This window comes from Myzus persicae, unplaced genomic scaffold (assembly GCF_001856785.1).
Source record: "Myzus persicae strain clone G006 unplaced genomic scaffold, MPER_G0061.0, whole genome shotgun sequence".
Classification (NCBI taxonomy): domain Eukaryota; kingdom Metazoa; phylum Arthropoda; class Insecta; order Hemiptera; family Aphididae; genus Myzus; species Myzus persicae.
In genome coordinates this window covers 1119403-1140251 of record NW_019100581.1, presented here as the reverse complement: position 1 = coordinate 1140251, position 20849 = coordinate 1119403, and the positions used below count along the sequence as shown (strand labels likewise).

General features: G+C 28.4%; 2 protein-coding genes across 3 annotated transcripts; both read right to left on the bottom strand.

The window, feature by feature from the left end:
- Positions 1–1084: 1084 nt before the first annotated feature.
- Positions 1085–6818, bottom strand: LOC111034741 (inner nuclear membrane protein Man1). Its single transcript, XM_022316087.1, has 11 exons — positions 6333–6818; positions 5924–6168; positions 5669–5863; positions 3837–3912; positions 3624–3775; positions 2891–3274; positions 2590–2790; positions 2385–2520; positions 1906–2016; positions 1632–1813; positions 1085–1524 (listed from the first exon to the last, which is right to left on the bottom strand). The coding sequence occupies exons 2-11, from the start codon at positions 6159–6161 to the stop codon at positions 1406–1408; spliced, it is 1794 nt and encodes a 597-aa protein (XP_022171779.1). The 5' UTR covers positions 6162–6168; positions 6333–6818; the 3' UTR covers positions 1085–1405.
- A 4356-nt stretch (positions 6819–11174) lies between these two features.
- LOC111034687 lies at positions 11175–16857 on the bottom strand. Of its 2 annotated transcripts, none has more exons than XM_022316016.1 (8): positions 16469–16857; positions 15825–16329; positions 15519–15713; positions 15326–15401; positions 15103–15251; positions 13331–13714; positions 11726–11923; positions 11175–11658 (listed from the first exon to the last, which is right to left on the bottom strand). In XM_022316016.1, the coding sequence occupies exons 2-8, from the start codon at positions 16306–16308 to the stop codon at positions 11522–11524; spliced, it is 1623 nt and encodes a 540-aa protein (XP_022171708.1). In that variant the 5' UTR covers positions 16309–16329; positions 16469–16857; the 3' UTR covers positions 11175–11521. The 2 variants fall into 2 exon arrangements, with proteins under 2 accessions (XP_022171708.1, XP_022171716.1); XM_022316024.1 differs by having other exon boundaries at positions 15519–15695.
- Between the last annotated feature and the right edge of the window lie 3992 nt (positions 16858–20849).

Here is a 20849-nt window from a genome sequence, read left to right as displayed (position 1 = left end):
TACAATTTTTAAAACATTATAGGTACAATGACAATAATACGACATTTTCATATTTGATTAACTATTTTAATCCCACAACTACAAGTTTTGATATTTTTGATATTTTTTAGGTGATAAACATCCCAAGTATAAAGACAATAGACATGCATAGTGGCTTTATGTCATCATTATCATCAATCATAATACAACCACCAAATAAGAATATTTGACTAAAATCAATTTAGTGATTTATACATTTGAATTGATTCAATGGTTTATCTAATCTGTCTAAGCTCTAAAATTAATACTTAGGTAGTGGGTAGGTGATGTCTGTAGTAAAAACTGCATACTATTTAGGTCTTAGATAATAAGAAACTGCCAAAAATGAAATTGATTGTGATGTTGTAAAGAAAACAATGACTAAAAATAAATTATTCACTAACTTGTTTTAACTTTTACAACTTTACATGTAGATGTTCTGCCAATTAGCTCAGCAACTTGCAAATGCTGTTACTTAGCTGTGCAAATGGCTAGTATGTTACAAGTTAAAAAACATGTTTTATTATATTCTTCAGTATTATACAAACAGAAAAAGAAATATATATTAAGTACTTTAATGTCATGATTGGTTAAAAAAAATTGAGTGTGATGGCATAATATCCTTAATATGATCACGGCAGAAATATTTAGTCATAGTCTACAGCTGTGTTGTGCTATAGGGACAATACTACAATGTACCTACCGACTACAAATTAATTACAAAAAAGGGCGATCAAAATTTTAATTTCTTTAACTGAAGCTAACATATTAAAATTAAAATCATTTAGACGGTTTGTGAAATATCAAACCAATTGCAATTATTTATTTAAATAGGTGCATTTAAATGGATGCGATATGGCAATGTTCAATAATAATAAATTAAACTAGTTAATTTATGTGTTGCCCATTTTTTTTTTTACTTATTTAAATATAATATTATACTTAAGGTAATTCAAATGTCAAAACAAATATTTACCAACTACAATATCAAGACATTTTTGGTTAACCAATTAAATTGGGATTAAATATATAACAATAGTGAATAATATATAAATGTACAACATACTTGTATGTAGTATTAATATATTACATGGAAAATTTTTAATTCATCTATTAGTTTACAAAAATATATTCAATAACGTAGGGTGGCTTCCACAAGCGTAAGAATAAAAAATAAGAAATAGTAAAAAAAAAAACAATATTACTTCACAACGAGTTATAAGGTTTTGTTACTTATAGAAATAATAATAGTAGAAAAAACAAAACAGTTCTAGCAGTAATGTAAAAACATTTACCTATTATATTAATAATTATTAAAACGTTAGGCGTTTTTAAAATTAAACAACAATGTTAGTGACATAAAATTATTTCAATATAACAATGTAATTTATTGTAACGAACGTTTTTCATTATTAGATGGTGTAAGAGGTATTGTTGCAGTAACAGCATCTGGAAATCTTTGATGATAACGCTCCAAACGTAAAAATTTTACAGTTACCAATTTTCCTGAAATAATTAAACCACCCCCCAAAAAATATTAAAAATAAAAGTTATATAATTTCATAATATCAAACTTGTCTAACTATATTATTGTATTAGAATATAAGACATACCATCATACCAAAACCCATGTAACTGTCTATAAGCTTTTCCTGCTTCAGTAGGAGAGGCACATTTGACATAAACACACCCTTCTTGACTGCTACGATCAACTGAAAGATGTAAAACTTCTACAGATTCACACTTTTCTAAAATAGCATCTTTGACACGTGTTTCACAATCAACTCCTAGCATACTGTGAAAAAATAAGCAAAACATTTAAGATTATTTATTATTGTAGGTAATGTGATAAAATTATATATTATTTTTTTTTAAAACATTACTTACGAATCTGGTCCAAACATATGACGGATTTTTAAACAAGAAGTAGGACTCGGTTGAGGTGAGTTCATACTACCTTCATTAGTTTCAAATGCCTGACCTTGCCAAACTTTTTTTCTAAAACAAAATGTCCAATCATTTTAGATGATGTTATACTTAATTAAAAATTATATTCACATTAGTAAAAAATAAGATGTATGGTAATATTTGTACAACATTTTAAGTTTATTTCTTTACCGTTAATAAACAAATAACTTATTAATGGTTATTAAAAAAAAAAAAAAAAATAGTTTTAATGGGGTTAATGGCACATCGTTATTTAACACTATTAGCTGGACTAGGTGCACTAAGCAAACATCTCATTCCTATTAAGTATGTGCCAAGTCTTCCCTTAGTTGCCTAATTGGCTCTGTAATGAACAATCCAGAGTTTTCTTTATTTTTTTCAAGGATTTTTTAGTAATATTAATGTAGAATATAACTCACGCTGTGACAGGGGACATAGGTTGAACCCATCTCCATACTTGAAAGTCTTCACCGTCAATTTGTTGGATCTCAGATCTTACTCTTGATTCTGATTCAGTGAAATACTGTTCAACTTCAGCCCAAATTTTAGATTTTGCTAAAATAAATAATGATACGTTATAGAAAAAAAAAGTAATTTCCTTTATAGTTAAACATGTTTTTATACTTTGTCTCTCATTTGGTGGAATTAATTGATCACGTATATGTATGATAGGTAAATAACCTTCATCATTGGGTCGATATAGAGCTTGTTGTTTAAGTAAATCAATTATGTTTTCAACTAAGCGATTAACTTCCTGTTTATGTTTTTCACTTTTGGTTGTCATGTAGCATATTCCAAAATAAAGGCTTACAAGAGACAATGAAACTAAAAACAATCAAATTAATTGTAATTAGAGTTCAGGTTTTTAATTATTTTAAATAATCAAATTTATATGAAGCCGGTAAAATAATTTAAATTTATTTACCTATTCCCAGCCACAAAATTAGATAGAACATGTTGGCAAAAATATTTTTAACTGCACACATGATTGGTAAATTTGGCTGTATATTGATATTAAACGAATTGTCAAATCCAATAGGCGAATCAGAATAGGTTTTGGCAATACTTTTAAATAATTCAACTAATTCTTCAATTTCCCTGGATGGTAAATTTTCATGGGTTGAAATATATTCAAATATAGTTTGGGCATCAACAGTCACTTCTACATCTGAATTTTCACATTGGTTCTTGATATATTTATCTTGAACTTGGGATACCAAAGAGCTATATAATTGTTGTACTCTTTCTTGTTCTGTATCACAGTCAAACCCTTGTAGACTTTTTTTGGCACATAAAGAGTTCAAAATACCTGCAATTTTAGAACAACTATGTTATATAAATTAAAATAAATTGTTATATTATTAACGCATGATACATATATTGTATCAGTATATGGTTGTTTAGTAAAAAAATCAGTGTCCAATTTTTTAATAAACACCAAAAACCACTAAAAATGTAAGTTATTATTTTTTCTTATTAGACTTTTTAATTTAAATTCCATAGTTAACAACAGCTTTTTCTACAGAACCTTAAAATGTGTACAATTAAAGTTTAAATGTGAAATGTTATTACTAGTAAAAATTAAAAGTAAATTTTGATAAAAATAAAAACCATGTTTGTATATTTTATTGTATTTATAAAATATTCATGTATATTACCTGGAGGTAGCACAACTGTACTTGATTGTATTGAAGTGAAATATAATCCAAAAATTACTACAAAAAACCCAATAAAAAGTAATATTATATACTGAGTATTTCTTGTATAGCCATTTCCCAGATGCCTTTGTTGTGGTGGTTGAATATATCTCCTATATTATGAAAAATAACAGAATTATTATAATTATTATTTTATATAGTTGTTTAGCAAACCTTGAATTTTGAGAATAAATTGATGAAACAGGGGATGGAAAATCAAACTGCGAAGTATTTGACACATCAACTTTATCTGCAGATTAAATATTAATAAAACATTATATATTGATCTATTAATTTTAACATTCACTATTTTATAATTTTTTTTAAATTTAGTTAAGAGGATGTTACACTCATAAGAATTGTCTCCAAATTACAAATGATTAAAATAGCAAATTTGCATTATGTATTAAAGGGTAAGACTAATTTAGTTGGCCATCTTAAATTACCAAGTTGATTTTATATAATGGTTCAAAAGATTGCTACCCAAGAAACATTTGAATGTGCGTAACTCGTTTTAAGTTGTTCCAATGCTAAAAACACCAAAACTATTTACAAGTTTTTGGATATTTGTTTAGAAATTTACATTTATTCAAACAACATTTTTTTGATAAACATACATTTACATTTACAATTTTTATTAGTGGCTATTCTTACATTAGAGAAATAATGCAGGGTGGCCTAGTTACTTTATATATTTTTCAATTATGAAGGTAAAGCTATAAGTAATATGTCATAGGTTGTCTTGAATTTATTTGCAGATGTGGCCAACAAAAATTTAATGGTGGATAACCTATGGGGATACCTCCAGTAAAAATGTAAATTTTTTTACGGAAATTGTTGCTTTTTTCTTAAAAAATTTCTTATGCTGATTGCTGTATGCTGATTTCTAGTTTCTTAGCGCCCTGATATTTGACTCGTTGACGCTAAGTGAAAAATATTTGGATATTAGTGTAATATTTAGGGATGGGCCGATACTAGAACCGATACTAGATATCGGCCGATATCGGTTTTTTTTTAAAACCGATACCAAAAAAAAAAACCTATCGATCAGCATAGCATTGATAGTATCATAATTCACAAATGCACAGGTTAGGTTATCAATAATAAAATACCTACAATAGATTATTTTATAATAATCAATGTTTTCACTTTTCTAGGTAATATTATTTGTGTTATCGTGTATTGGTTTTATGTTGGTATCGGCTCATGTTTTTTTTGTCAAAAATGTTGTTTTAACATTTCCATTTATTATCGGGTATCGGTTTTATATCGGCAGCATATATCGGAATATCGGATATCGGTAATAAGTGGTATCGGCCCATCCCTATTAATATTTATGTTATTAACACTAATTCAATATTTGACAAGAAGCTGATTTTGCTTATGTAAGTCTAGAGTTAATAATGACAAATTCTGATGATTCTCACTTGAAACTAGTCCTATCAGTGTCTAACTCATATTTTTTTAATATTATACACCATTAGCAGAGAGAATATGGTTGTGCACAAACCAAAACATACCACGTAGCACAGCATAACCAAATAATGTTTGGTTTTTTTTTTTTAATAATTACTAAATGGCCATAAATTATTTGTAGTAACAAAATTAGGGAATTATCATAAATAAATTCAAACATAATGTCTCCATTATTTGTTAAAATGGTTTCAGTTTTATAAGTGGAATATTCAATTATAAGGTTTCAATGTTGAAAAAACTTAAGGTTTCCATTTTTCATTTTCTTTTGTTCTACGCGATAAGTCTGGAACCATATTAATAATAGTTAAACTAATACTTAAAACCTACTGAATTTTAACTGCCTAAACCAGTCTGCCCTTTGATAACTGTAGAGTGAATGGTAAAGTACATCGGTCAACATTAAAAATAAATGTTATGTTATAAATAATATTTTCAATGCATATATTGAATAGTTAAATGTATTTTAGGAACAAATATAAATTGATTAGACTTAATGTATAATATGATGAATTAAAAACCAATTGGCTTACTTTGGGATTGGTTCATCATTTTTTCTTTCCACCTTTGAATAGCTTGATCAGCATATGGTGTTTCAGTGACTGGATTCGAACGTGGACTTCTAAAAACAGGTTCTCTTGGAGCTACACTAACACTAGAGTCATAAAGTCTTGATTTTTTTTTTTCAGTCTGTATTTCAGGTAGTTTGTTTGAAAACTTTTTAGTTTCTGCAAAGTATTGAACTATTTTAAGAAACTGTATTGAATTAAATTAATAAAGCGACAAACCTGTAAACAAATAAGGGTTTTTGTCTTCATCTTCACTAGCAGAGTGATTCCAATTTGATACATTGATCAAGGATATATTGTTTGATTTGGGCGAATCAACTTGGCTTGAATGGCGGCTCTCAAGATCCGCAAGTTTTCTCACCAACAATCTTCTGGTCGAATTGGTGACCGGAGGGACGACGGTGTTGAAGGTCAACAGACGTCGCCGCAATTCTTGATCAGAGAGACTCTCACCCATAGCAAGACTGGAAATCAAAAACCAACGGTTGTAGATAAATGGACATTTGTATCAGAAACGGAAGAACCGTTTGGCAACACAGTGTCATAATATTGAAACACAGTACAAATGTGATAGAGCCCACAGAGGAGGACAAAGTGATTGGATTTTCTGTCCAATTGTCGTACTCACGGTCTGGGATGAGTTTGCGAAAGAAAACGAACCACAACAACAACAACAACAACAACTGTTCTGTCGTCGTCGGCGGCGGCGGTACCGGCGTCGTTTGTTCGGTCAGAGGAGGTGGTTCAAAATCTTCAACGTTATTGGGGCGACCATAACAGCCGGCACACACGGGCGTTTGATCCCTGCCGTTCGATCGAAATCGGCAGAACGTAGCGCGACAATCAGTAAGGAATTTGGCCGTTTTTATTTTTTAACCTACAATGAGATAAATGATAATAGCGCAGAATATTATTATGTTTTATTGGACACGAAAATGCCGTTATTTTAATCAGCTTGCCGCGAGCGTAACCTTGGTGCTTACGCCGCCGATACCGGAATACCGGATACACAACATCATTACGACCGTATACCGGTGTATACCTAAATATATGTACAACAATACAATATTATACACAATACAATAGTACGGTACGCATTGTGTGTGCCGTCGCCGTACCGCCGTGTGCGTATTGTGCACCGTACGCGCTGGACGTCCTAACGTCAAAGACGCACACTCCCGCAGTGTTGCAACACGCAAGCGTTTCGGCAGTAGCCAGTGTAGCCACGTCCCGCTCCTCGGCGACAACACGTCTACGGTAAACGATCGCGGTATAATCGTAGAACAATAATGGTATAATCACGGTGTAGTCGTTTTTCTGCATGCGTGAGACGCGAGCGAGAGAAGATGATTTTTTTTGTAACGTAAAAATAATAATGGGTTTAACACCTTGAAGTTGAGACCCAAAAGTGTTGTTGTACACGAATAAATTATTGGGTCTTATACTGCTTGTACGTGTTCGTTGAATAACTACTACCTATTTACAATAGGTAATTAAAATAATAGATTGCCCAAGTACAAAGTATTACCTACCTACCTACCTACCTACCTATACTATTTGCTATCGATCAGTCGGTCGGGACACATTTGACTATATATTACATTAAAGACCTAAGTCTAGTAGATTAGGTACTGTGAGTGGTCGAAAGTGAAAAATTGCCAATAGTTTTTCAGAAGCGTCGGAGAAAAAAAAATTAAGGGAAGACGAGATTTTTACTCAAAACCAGTTTTCGACAAAATCGATTTTAATTTTTAGTATAACTTTAAAAAATTTAACCATTGATATTTTCATGATATTTTCTCGGAATCTTTATCTCAGCATTTTTTTTACTCTATAAAAATATGTTCGAAATTAAAACGTATGCTCAGCGTGATAATTTTCTTCTAGAATAGAAATACAAATATTATTGAAGTATAATAATCGTAAGTCCATTGGCGACAAAAACTATATAATTATATAGAGTTTTGTCTCTCCTGTGGTATTTGCTTTTTGTGAGTTGCGTTACTTGACGGTTGGTTTTTGATTTCTGTGGTACAGATTTGTTTGCAAGATTTGAAAATTTAATACAAGAATTTCCATAACTCTTCATACATTTAAAAGAAAAAGTTAACTGAAAAGTGAAATTAAATTATTACGAGGGTTTGAAGTTCAAATTTTTTCTACATTCGATGTTAACATTTCGACCGATTTTCTTATTTTATTCAAAAGCGGATGGTTTTAGATGCTATATAAATGTAAATGAAATTGTTTTTGTTGGGCTGAAATGTTTGTAAATTTAATACAAGGTTCCTCATATGTTGTTATTTATATATTTATTTACCTAATAGCAGTTAAAAAATATTAAAGATAAATTGGCACGAAGTTCATATTCTGACAAAATACATCTAAATCTTGAAAATTCACTCATTATTTTGAAGTTAAAAATGTATTAAATGGTAGATACTTGAAACTTTTGAAGTGTATTATTATATTTTATACACAATATGACATTCAAAAGCATTTTTTTGAAAAAGATGAGTACTACTATAGTACCTATATTAATGGGTAATAGTAAAATAAATTAGGTACTTTAATAGTTTAATCACAATTATATCAACAAAATTAATGTACTTAGTGATGAAGGCACTAGTCTTCTGCTAGACCGCTCCACCCAGAATCGTTTTTTTAAAATGATTTTATATCAACATCATAGAATTCAAATTTACGTCTAACTTTTATTACTATAGTGAAATACCATCAATTTCATGTTTTTAAATTATAAAATATTTCCCATTTCTAGGCTTTTCTTGGTCGTCCGTTACATCCTTCTATCACCCACGGCATCATTCTGTCGGCTGCGGCATTGTTCGGTATGTGGCGACATCATAATATAAATCAAGGTTAATTATTAATGCATTAATATCTTAAAAGGTAATTATTTTAATCATTTAAAAATATTAATTGATAATTCAAGGAAATCTAAGAATTAACTTTTAATAAGCTAATAGTTAATTACTTCTGTTATTTTTTGCCGTGGTAGTCAAGTGTAGTTAGTCATACAAAAAAGTATTATCAGATGTTTTGCTTGCTTTATTAACATACAAACATAAAAAAACAAACTATTTCATAATATAAATAGGAACACATTATGTTTTTGCATATAATAAATGTAATAATATTTATGTATTTATATACAATCATACTGTTCTCATTCTTCGTATAGTGTCTTATTCAAATACATAAGTACAACCGTACAAATATATTTTACCTGGTAGGCTAAACAAGAGATGTATGAAGGGTGAACAATTGTAAGCTTTTTATAGCAGATGTCTTACAACATCGGTATACCTATTAATCACTAGTAGTATACATGCTATAGGTAAGGCTGGGCCTTTTAACCATTTATTTTTAACTTGATAAGTTAATTATAAAATATAGAAAACTGTAAGTTTGAAGTTAAAAGTTAATTTTCTTTTTTTTAAGCTTGTAATAATTACAAGTCAACTAAAAGATTAAGGTAACTTATTATAGTAAAATACCATCAATTTTGTTTTTAAAATATGAAATAATTACCGAAAAAAAATCAAAACCATTTGGTCATTAGATTGATTCGTTTGAAATAATAAAATCGAACGTTGCAGTAATGTACCTATTTTGCCTATACTTTACGCCGGAAAACGATTTGTTTATTTATTTTTATTTGGATACACCCGTTTTATCAGAATGTACACAGATTTTTAGCGTAATCTACTATATTCTAGACTGAGGTATTAAATATTTATAATATATACAATTATATATTGTGTCATAATTTTATTTACAATATAGGTATACAATTATATATTGTCGTATTTTTATTTACAATATAATAATAAACTTCAATATAAATTGGATGTTATTCTACATTCACAGACCACAAGAACTAAGGAGTCCAGAATAAAGATACAAACTTCGCTACTAAAATCGTATTAATCAGTTATCACCCAAATTCCAAATTTTTCCTCAGAAACTCAAAAATGAAGTATTTTGCCCATGGAAATATTATTCATCGTACCCAAACGAAAATGATACTCAATGATCTCCCATAGTTTCCAAACATTTTTTTATGTAGCATAGAATAACATATATTTTGAGAAAAAATCTACCTTCTGATAAAGTAGATTTGTATCTATTTTTATTTTTTACAAAACAAACCACATATTTTCAAGATTTTATCTAAACAATTTTACAGAAAAATGCATGAATACCTACTTCAATATATTTAATAGTGATACCTACAAGTATATCATGTGACACAGAATAAAAAAATAAAATAAGAAAACTTCACAAACTATAATATTCTATTAGCTATTTCATCTGCATTAAATTAAGTAACTCTATAATCTTTGAGGAAGGGTGCACATCCATCTTAGTCTGTCACACTGTCATTTAAAATTTTACGAAATGTGAGTGAATTGTCTGCTCCATACAGTATAACATATAACTGTACAGTTTAAAAATAATAATATTCTCTATTATAAAAAAAATATTTATAATACCTACTTATGGTACTTACTTTATTACTTATGAGTTAATAATATTAAACATATTGGATAAATTCATCAATAGATGAATTATGGTCAAACAACTAGTAGTACACAATTATCTAATTTATAATATATTATTATTAGTAGAGGTCGGATTTTTATGATTTTACATATTTGGTTTCTAGTCAATACAGTTAAATGGGAGTGAGCAATCTTTACGAATCATGAAACACAGAATTCGCAGGAAAAAATTTATTTTGCATGAAAAAGCATATTTTATAGGTTAGAGAATATTTCTGTAATATCCGGCATATAATGAACATATTTCACGTATATCAGCACTTCGATAAATACAATGTTCACTAAATGATTTATTCTTTTGGATTTTAATAAAAATTAATCTCCGGGTATTCCTTATCGATTGCGAAAGCATATCGGTTATTTCGTTAGCTGTGACGACTATCCATCAAACAATATATAGTTATTAATTGTTATTGTAAAATTAATTAAATTAAATATATTTAAAACCAAATTAATAAAAAATAAATTTAAAATGAATTTTTTTTTTAATATCAAAAGAATATTTTGCATATTTATTTTAAGGACATAAAACATCATATATCTGGCATAAGGAAATAATAAAGGAATATTAAGAGAATATATTGCTTATTTTATGTGACATAAAAAACATCATATTTTAAGGATTTTAAAAGAATATAAATCCGACCTCTAATTATTAGTAATTAAACATCATAACATATTTTTCTTTCTGTTTCCTTACTACTTGAGAGCAACCAAATGTTATGAAGAGATAGAACTGTGAAATGAAAAAATTGGATACCTCTGGTTTAGACAATAGACAAAACAGCAGTGTATCCACCATCAACCTTTTTTTTTATACAATTATTCAAACAATTACTATAAATTATAAACTTAACTTAAAATGGAGTAAATGAACATCATGATATGATATTTCTGTTTAATTTATTCCAAATAAGTTATATAACAAAAAATATAATACCTATGTTGTTTTACTTTTGATTTGTACAAAAATATGAATGCTATTAATTACTATTAAAGTAATACATTGCTTTGTTATGAAAAATTAATAATACGTAATAGTATAAAAAAAATTTGAAGTACTTACAGTTAAAAATTTGTTCATATAATAAAACTATTTTATGTTTGATTGCTTGAACATATTAAGGTTTATAAACATTAAGTAAAAACAAAATTATTCATAAAAATAATTACATATGTTAATTGTCACTTAATTAAAGTTATTATGTTGCATCATTTAACATAACTCATACTATATACCAGGCGACATAGGTTGAACCCATCTCCATACTTGAAAGTCTTCACCATCAATTTCTTGGACTTCAGATCTTACACTAGATTCAGATTCGGTAAAGTATTGAACTACTTCAGCCCAAATTTTAGATTTTGCTAAGAAATAAAATATTAACTTGAAAATAACGTATTAACATATAAAATAAATTGCTTATTATGTTACCTTGTCTCTCATTGAATGGAATCAAATGATCACGTATATGAATAATAGGTAGATAACTTTCATTTGGTTTATTTTGTGCTTGTTCTTTTAGTAATTCAATTGTATTCTCAACTAATTGGTTCAATTCCTGCTTATAGTTTTCACTCTTTGTTGAGATGTAGCATATAACAAAATAAAGACCTACAATTGACAGGGCCACTAAAAACAATAAATATATATAACTATTCAATTATTTTAAAGAAACAATATCTTTTGAAAAATAATGTATTGCATATTTAAATTATTTCATGGTAGGAGAATATTGGTTTTGTTGGAATAGTTTAGAATTTAATGGGCACATATTTTGTGTACTGCAATAATAACATAGCTGTCTAATATAGGATATTTTCATGAAAAAATAACTAAGTTTATATTCAATTATATTATCCATCAGTTCAAATTTCAAATTCCAGATTACAAAATTATTTTTCAGAATGTGTTTGAGCTCTGAATATAATTACATAAATATATATATATATATATTTTATTTATTATAAGAAATATACAACCTGTACCATGAGGCACAATAAGAATATGGGTTAATGTATACAGTGACATGAAATGAGTTGTCGGAAGAAGCAAGTAGTGACACTTCCAATTGACTTTTTTAAACTACTTTTTAACCATTCGTTTTATTTTTTTTAGATGTCGAGGAGATCTCCGCACCACTTTCTTTTTAGTCGTCTGTGAGGATTACCAGGAACTTCATTTGAAGCTAATTCACGGATTAACGGATTTGAGTCATGAGACAATCATGAAAACGTTCATAAAAGTATTTTGCTTTTTCTTGGACAGTTTTTTTGATGGAGATCTGTGTGGAGGGTGTAATTTGATATGTACGGGGGCGAGTTAGTCATTTTTCTTAAAGTAATATTTTGAAACGTTTGGATTTTTTTAAGATTTGAGATTTCAGCATTTCTCCATAGTTGTAGACCATAAGTCCATATAGGTTTAAGTAGGGATTTGTATATTAGGAGTTTGGTGTTTAAGTTGGTGTGTTTATTATTAATGAGGAGTGTTTTAAGCATGCGTAGCCGGGAATCCAGCTGCAGCCGTTTAGTTTTAATATGGTGTGCCCAAGTGAGACGGCGATTGAGTGTTAGTCCAAGATATTTAACCGTAAAAGTTGAGGGAACATAAATATTTATAAAAATAATGGAGAGTTTTAATGTTTGAAGTTTGGTTATCAGTATAACAAAACATACTGACATACACAAAACACAAAATCTTGTAGTCGTTGTCAGATAAATTGATCCAGCGGCGCTTTTTAGTAAATGTAGCCCAAACTAGTCATGGTGTGTAACGATTGTGCCTCACTCGCTTCATCAATTTGTTTAATATAAATGTATAAAAATAAATGACTCGGCTGACAATGATACTATTAATACATTAATGTGATATTGGAAGTATGAAATACAGTAATAAGATGGAAATTTACTCATTTATAATAACACATCCAAGTAAGGAGAAAGCCTGGTATTTTGTTATAGCGCTGCCGCCATCGCCACATTAATTTATCTGGCATCGATTGCAAAACTTTAAATAATACACTTGGGGTATACATACCTATTCCAAGCCATGTCATTAGATAGAACATGTTGGAAAAAATGTGTTTTACTGCACAGAGAATTGGCAAATTTGGTTGTGTATTGACTTTAAACGCAGTGTCATATCCAATCGGTGAATCAGAATAGGTTTTTGCAATGCTTTTAAAAAGTTCAACTAATTCTTCAATTTCCCTGGATGGTAAATTTTCATGAGTTGAAATATATTCAAATACAGCTTGTGGATTTACAATTGGCTCAATATCTGTTTTTTCACATTGGTTCTTTATGTATTTATCTTGTACCTGTGATACTAATGAATTATACAAACGTTGTACTTTTTCTTGTTCTGTATCACAGTTATCTCCCTGGAGACCTTTTTTGGCACACAACGAGCTTAATATACCTAAAAATGATAAATAATAATAGTAATTTTTTTAGATTCAAATATTTTTAATTCAATAATTCTGATGCATAAAATAATAAACATCAATGCAATATATTATTGATGCATTAAGTTATATTAAACGTATGTTTAAATAATTAATAATATTAATAACATTATATTTAAAAATAAATCGGTACAGAGATCTTTCTATTTGTCATGGGGATGTTTGCCTGTTTTTAGTCTTAACACCAACCACTTTTCCTTTATACACAACTTAAGCGTTTTTTAGTGTAACAATATTTAATTTTACTTAAGCTAGGACCTTGTTTTTTATAGGAAAATTCAATCATTCCTATACAATCAAATGACAGTTTTAATGTCATATTTTTTTGTTACTGGAATACCTAATACTATGGTCAGCATTTCACGACATGTGTTAATAAGGGAAAAAAATCAACTCAAAATTATAAATCAGAATGAGTAGCCAATAAAATTATCAATAACCGGTACGTGATGATGACAATCGCAGCGAGGGAAAATGAAAACAATGGTCAAATTCGTTATTATTGATAGTCACCAAGCTAGGGAAATAAGTTTATCATTTTGGCAGTCAATTGAGTAGTAAAAAAATTATTTTATCATTCATCAAAACAAAAATGATTTTCTATTAGGAATGTTTGTTCGAAAGCAAAATGTTAACATAAAATATTAAAATTTAATTCAGGGACAATTGGTCATCCCCAAACAATCAGGATATATATGTACAGTAGAACCTCGATTATTCGAACTATAATTAGCGTATCCAAATGTTCTGTTATCTGAACATGGAAACTCGTATCTGGCCAGTCGGCTGTCCGGTTTATTGAATTTATCATGAAAGGCAGCAGAAAAGCAAGTTGCACCTCATCGTCAAATTAACATTGATAATTTTGTCAAAAAAATATAATAAATAGAATAAATGTAATGTATTTCTGATAATGTAATGTATGTAATTCTAATAAAATATTAATGATAATAATAAATATTTAATTATAAAAATAATAAATAATTAATGTACATATTATAAAAATTTTTAGTTTTATATTTCCAATATCCGAACTAGGTGCGGTCCTAAATAGTTAGGATAATCAAGGTTCTACTGTATTTAAAACCTGAACATATGGCAACCCTAGTTTTTAGTATAAGTTAATAATATTTATCAAAATATATAACTGACTTCCCAAAGCTTGGAGTATAAGATTATTTTGAGTAACCTACTTCTGATAAGTGCGTTACAGTTAAAATAAACAATCAAATTTTAACCTGTTTAAGAATAGATTAAAAGTTAGATATGGAACTGATTTTTATAATGACAATTTGTAAAGCAAATTAAAATATAAAATTATAAGCAAATCATTTTTCATTACTTGGCGGTAATACAGTTGTAGTTGGTTGTATTGAAATGAAGTATAATCCAAAAATTATTGCGAAAAATCCAACAAAAAGGAAGATGATATGTTGACTATTTTTCATATAATTTATTAGACTTTTTGGCTGTGCAGATTGATAGTTATTCCTAAGTAAAAATAATATTTATGTTGTACAAAGTTATATTAATATTTTGAGTTCACAGAAAATTGCTTAGCAAACCTTAAACTTCTTGAAGTTATTTTTGAAATAGGAGATGGTGAATTGAATAGTGAAGGCTTTGATACAGTATCTTTTTCTGAAAATTAATTAAATATAATATTCTGTATTTTTTTTCATTATAATATGTACATGCATCAACAATAAAATAAGGAGATAAGTTTATGCTATGAATAATAATTAGGGAAGTACTTACCTTGTGATTGGTTCATCATTTTTTCTTTCCACCTTAGTATTGCTTGATCGGCATGTGATAGAGTTTTGGGAACAGAACTCGAGCGTAGTTGTTGACTAACTCCTTCTGTTGATGTTATAGTTGCTTTAGAGTTATTTCTGGATGTTATTTTTTCTGATGGTATTTCTCGTTTTTTAACTGGAGAATTTTTTTTTTCTGTTGAGTTATTAAATTAAGTTAAAATTTGAGGGGTAGGAAGTAAATTAATTATACAATTATTAAAATATTGAAAGGAACAAATATTTTAAAATAAAGTTAATGACTTACCTGGTGACACATAAGTGTTTTGATGGTCATATGAATTTTTCCAGTTGGATACATTCATTAATGATGTTTCATTTGATTTAGGAGAAGAACTAGCTATATATGGATTAGCAGGTAGTATGGACCGTCCTAGAGAGCCAGTATCGACTTCAGAATCTGAGTTATCGAATAGATCTGGAGCTTTATACATTCTCTGTTGACGAGCGCTTTTCCTAGGACTATTCATGTTGTCAAATGTCTTATGTTGAGAATGCTTTCCATCCCCAGAAGATGATATCATAATCGACTCATTGGTACCATTAGTCGAACTTCTTAATTTTGGCGGTGGCATACTACTAGAAGCAGCTGTCTTGCCTGATTGTACAGCCTCAAGATTTGCAAGTTTTTTCAATAACAAATTCCTGGTAGTACTGGTAACTGGAGGGACCACAGCATTGAATACCAACAAACGACGACGTAGCTCTTGGTCTGATATGATTTCACCCATAGTGTCAGTTATTCAAATAAACTAGAAAATGGCAAAAGGTTAACAAAAACGAAAAAAAATTCTTCATAGACATACGTAAGTAACATAAAGTAATCAGTTGAACATTATGAGATGAACTGTGTGATATTTGTGTGTACAGTGAACAAAAGTACCTACTTACCGAACAAATGGTGTAGATGGAGCAAATGTCTTCACTCGATATCTATTGAACTACTGAACACTAATTTCGATTACAATTTTAACGTATTTTGTACAATCATTGGACAATTTTGAATTGATAATTTATGTAAGTGTAGTGCTGAGTCTCCAATCACAATTCACAACTATAAGTATATGGTTACTATTGGGTATTGGCAAAACAAAAAACAAAAACAATAAACATAAACTCATGAACATTCATGTTAATCAGTGAACAGCTCAACAGTTGTAGTCAAACCTCAACTCTCAAGATTCAAGAATTTCAAGAACGCACCTATATCAAAGGAATCGCAAACTCGTAAAAAACTAACGTACCTAACCAGTAAATAGTAACCGCGACTAACGTGATGGCCGTGATGCCGTTATTCAAATCAGCATCATTGTTGATCAGTGTCGCCAATATCAAAACATTTTTTAGTGGCAATCTGTCTTGAATCTTGATCACGGCTTGTACTCCGTGGTCTTTATGATATACCTAGGTATATTAAATTCTCAAAATATATTCTATAGTCCTTATGGATATTATTATTCATTCCATATTTATATGATATTTTATAATACCTACCTATAATCTGTACCGAGTGAGAAGACTTTTTTATCCAAACTATTTATATCTTATTTATATCAATACACCATTCTACTAACTCGGTACTAAGTTGTACTAGAACAACAAAGGGGTGAGTGCAACCATCAATCACCATAGGTAATAAAGATTTTTATTGTTTATGCTGTTTACGGTACGTTATCATGGCCTTTTTTTTCTAGTTTATTAGAAGTTTCTTCTCAAAATCGACTAAGGTATATATGTATACGTATTATATTTTAAGAAATTATTTTTGGTAGGTGCCTACCTCCTAGTGTCCTAGTTGTTAACATATTTTATTAAAATACATAATGTATCATACAAAATAAAAGGGTTAGGTTAGGTTGTACCTTTCTACATCTCTGATCTTGTATGTACCTATTGATTATATTAATATGATATTTAATTGTTTTATTACACAGTTGATATGGTTATTATTTTTTAAATTAATCATAGACATATAAGACATATTTTGTTGGGCTGAGCGGCAACAGATCGTTTTTAGGATGCAAATATGCATTACATCAAACATTGACCTACCTACTCATTGACGAATTGACGAGGTAATGAGGTACACTGGGCATCTATTTTAGTACAGGCGCACACGACATGCTTAACCTATACTTGCCTACTTTTTTAAAATTGTAGCTATACTTTTAATCTTATGGATTTTATAAATTCTATAAGTCTATTTCAACTTAATATGTAATTAATAATTATTACAGTAAAAACTATAAACTAGTTATTGAAAATACGTACAAATTACTCTCTCAACCGCCAAGTGAATACATTTATACATAATACAATAGTCAATAATACATATTATAATTACCTATGTAATATTAATAGTTAATATATATTAATATACTACACATATAGTATTATTGTTATACGCCATATTTTAAAGAATTCATTTTATTTATTAAATACGTATCTATATCCAAACTTATTTATAAAGTAATTTAAAATGGTCCAATGTTTGCAGTATCACTATTGAGTGTTGTTATGTAATATTACGAAATTATATTGTTTAGATACCCACACATTAAAATTGTTTTATGTGATTCAAGAACAAACATCATTTAATAAATATAGGTACTATAATTGACTCACTATTAAATTTCTATTATAATTAGAGGAAAACCGTATTATTGAATCTGTGATAAAGAGAACATTATGCTATTTTCGATAACTCAACTCAGAACTGTTATATCATCAAACAGTCTAGGTACTCAAAAATTAATTAAAATCTATATTTGTGATTTAAAAAGTAAAGAGTAAAACTGTAAAGGGGGTATAGCTGTCTATAGCCATATTTTAATTTATAGGTATATGGATATATGATATATCTATCGGCTATCACAGATGAATGATGAATATTTCGCTTCTCACCATAGGTAATACAAATTCGTTGACTTTCGTCGTATTACTTACTTTTAGTTTTATTTTTACTCGTTTTAATATTCTATAATAATATTTAAAGTCATATGATTTAAAATCATATGTACATACCTATACCAATACGGCAACACCGACTAGGTACCGTACAGGAGTAGTTTCGCATTGAGCTTTTAAGCTTTAATTATAAACGGATGGCCCATTAATTATTTGAATGGTTAATCAATATATGGTCTTATATTCTATAATATTATAATATTAAATACCTACCTATGTTTAAATATAGAATCGAAAATTTGAAAAATGAAAATATAATATAAGCTTGTTAATTTTGAAAAAAAAAATTTTAAAAATCTCAGTAGGTCCTATACTACCTTACTCTTACCCTAGCAGATTAATAGCCGAAGTTCCCAAATCATAACCATTAAAAACTATATAGGTATACCTATCTACTAAAACTGTTTTTGTTTTAAGTCACATGCATAAAGTTTTATCCAAAAATTGGACACTTTTTTAATAAACCATATAGGACAATATTATTATACTTAAATAGAATATTTTCAAATAATTGAGATTTTTATTCCTTAGTGATACAAACTTCTGTTTTTCAAATGTGAACCTCTTTTTTTACTAGGGTACATTAATATTCTTACATAAATACATTATACTTCACTATATTACTATTACTATACTTTAAACTTAATATTTATTGACTGTTATTATAATTTGATTACCTATAGCCATTGAATATTTAATATTTTTCTTAAATAATATCTAACAGTTGTTTCGAATAATTTTTTTATAAAAAAAGTATTTTATAATAGATGATGTTAATGATATAATAGGTAGGTACTTACTGTATTATTTAATGTTGGAAACTTGTATACCTACCGTAATCGGTGGATGTAGGGAGATACAGGAAAGATTCAAAATTTATCTGGCCATTCTATAGCGTATTTAAATAATTGTTTGATAATAATATAAAACGTTGAAGAAATGTTTAACATATAGTGTCATTATGCGTAGGTAGGTATCCATTATTTAAACAATTAAACGTGACTTGGGCAAAGATGGTTTTCTAACCTACGAATTTGACAATTTTGAGCAAATCATTACAACTAATTTAAAACGTTTGAATAACAATGTAATATGATTTTACAGATATGGCGAAATTTCATTACAATATTCTAATATAGTTACACAAGTAAAATTAAATATCTTTATAATTTGATTTAGGTTGATTAATTAATAATTATGTTAGCACCTACAACCTACCCTGCAGTGGAGAGGCTATGGTAATATTGCTCTAGAGTCTAGATAAATATTAATGGAGAAGTGTTTTAACATGCAGTTTTAACTAATAAAATATAATTTATAGCGGTATTTGGGCAGGTATAAATGTATAATACATACATTATACATATTTTATACACATGCATTTTTATTTTTTAATTGTAGTGTCATTAGTTTGTATTATAGTCTCGTCAGTTGCTTGCATAAAAATAATGCATATTTGTATATGCAAAACTGATTTACTATGTGTATAAATGTAGTATACCTTCTAAAAAATACAATCGAATAATGTTTAAGAAATGTTATTCACATATACACATTCATATATTATCATTTATTTATTTAAATAATATGTTTTGATTGGGATGTAAGATTTATAGTTAATTCATTATAACTTTTATAATCTTACTCGTATATATTAATTACACTTAATAATACTGAAAGTACAAAATGGAAAATAATATTTTTTAAATTGTTTTTGTTTTATACCAAAACAGATATTTCAACTGAATCAAATTGAAAAATGACATTCTGTATTAAAAGAAGGCATTATAGGCAGGATTTTTCAATGATGTGGGCGTTCTTTGTGTCTGTATACGTGATAAGTAGTTGAAAAAAAGTTCCAATTTTCAACTTCAGTATTTTTTCCGATGAGAAAGTGAATCTAGTTGGTGCATTTGGGAGGTAAATATTCAACATTTTCAGTACAGTTTTCAAAAAGCTCCGGAAAAAATAGATATTTAATTTTTGGTGTAGTTCTAAAAAAATATACCGTAGATACATAGAATGTGTATTCAATGTTGATATTAGCATTTTCTATACACTATAAAATGTTCAAAATATTTCGAGTCATGTTGAGCTATAAGCATATGAAATGTTCGATTTGTATTGGTGTTTTTTTAAAATTAATATCGGTAAAATATGTTTGCTCTGTTAAAAAACTTGAAAATGTAATACAAGGTTCATCATACATTGTTACAATATGAGTTGATTGCAGCTGAGATCATGTAGTACCTACTATGTATATGATTTAAGGAGCAATTCATAATAATGACGGGAAAGCTTGCAG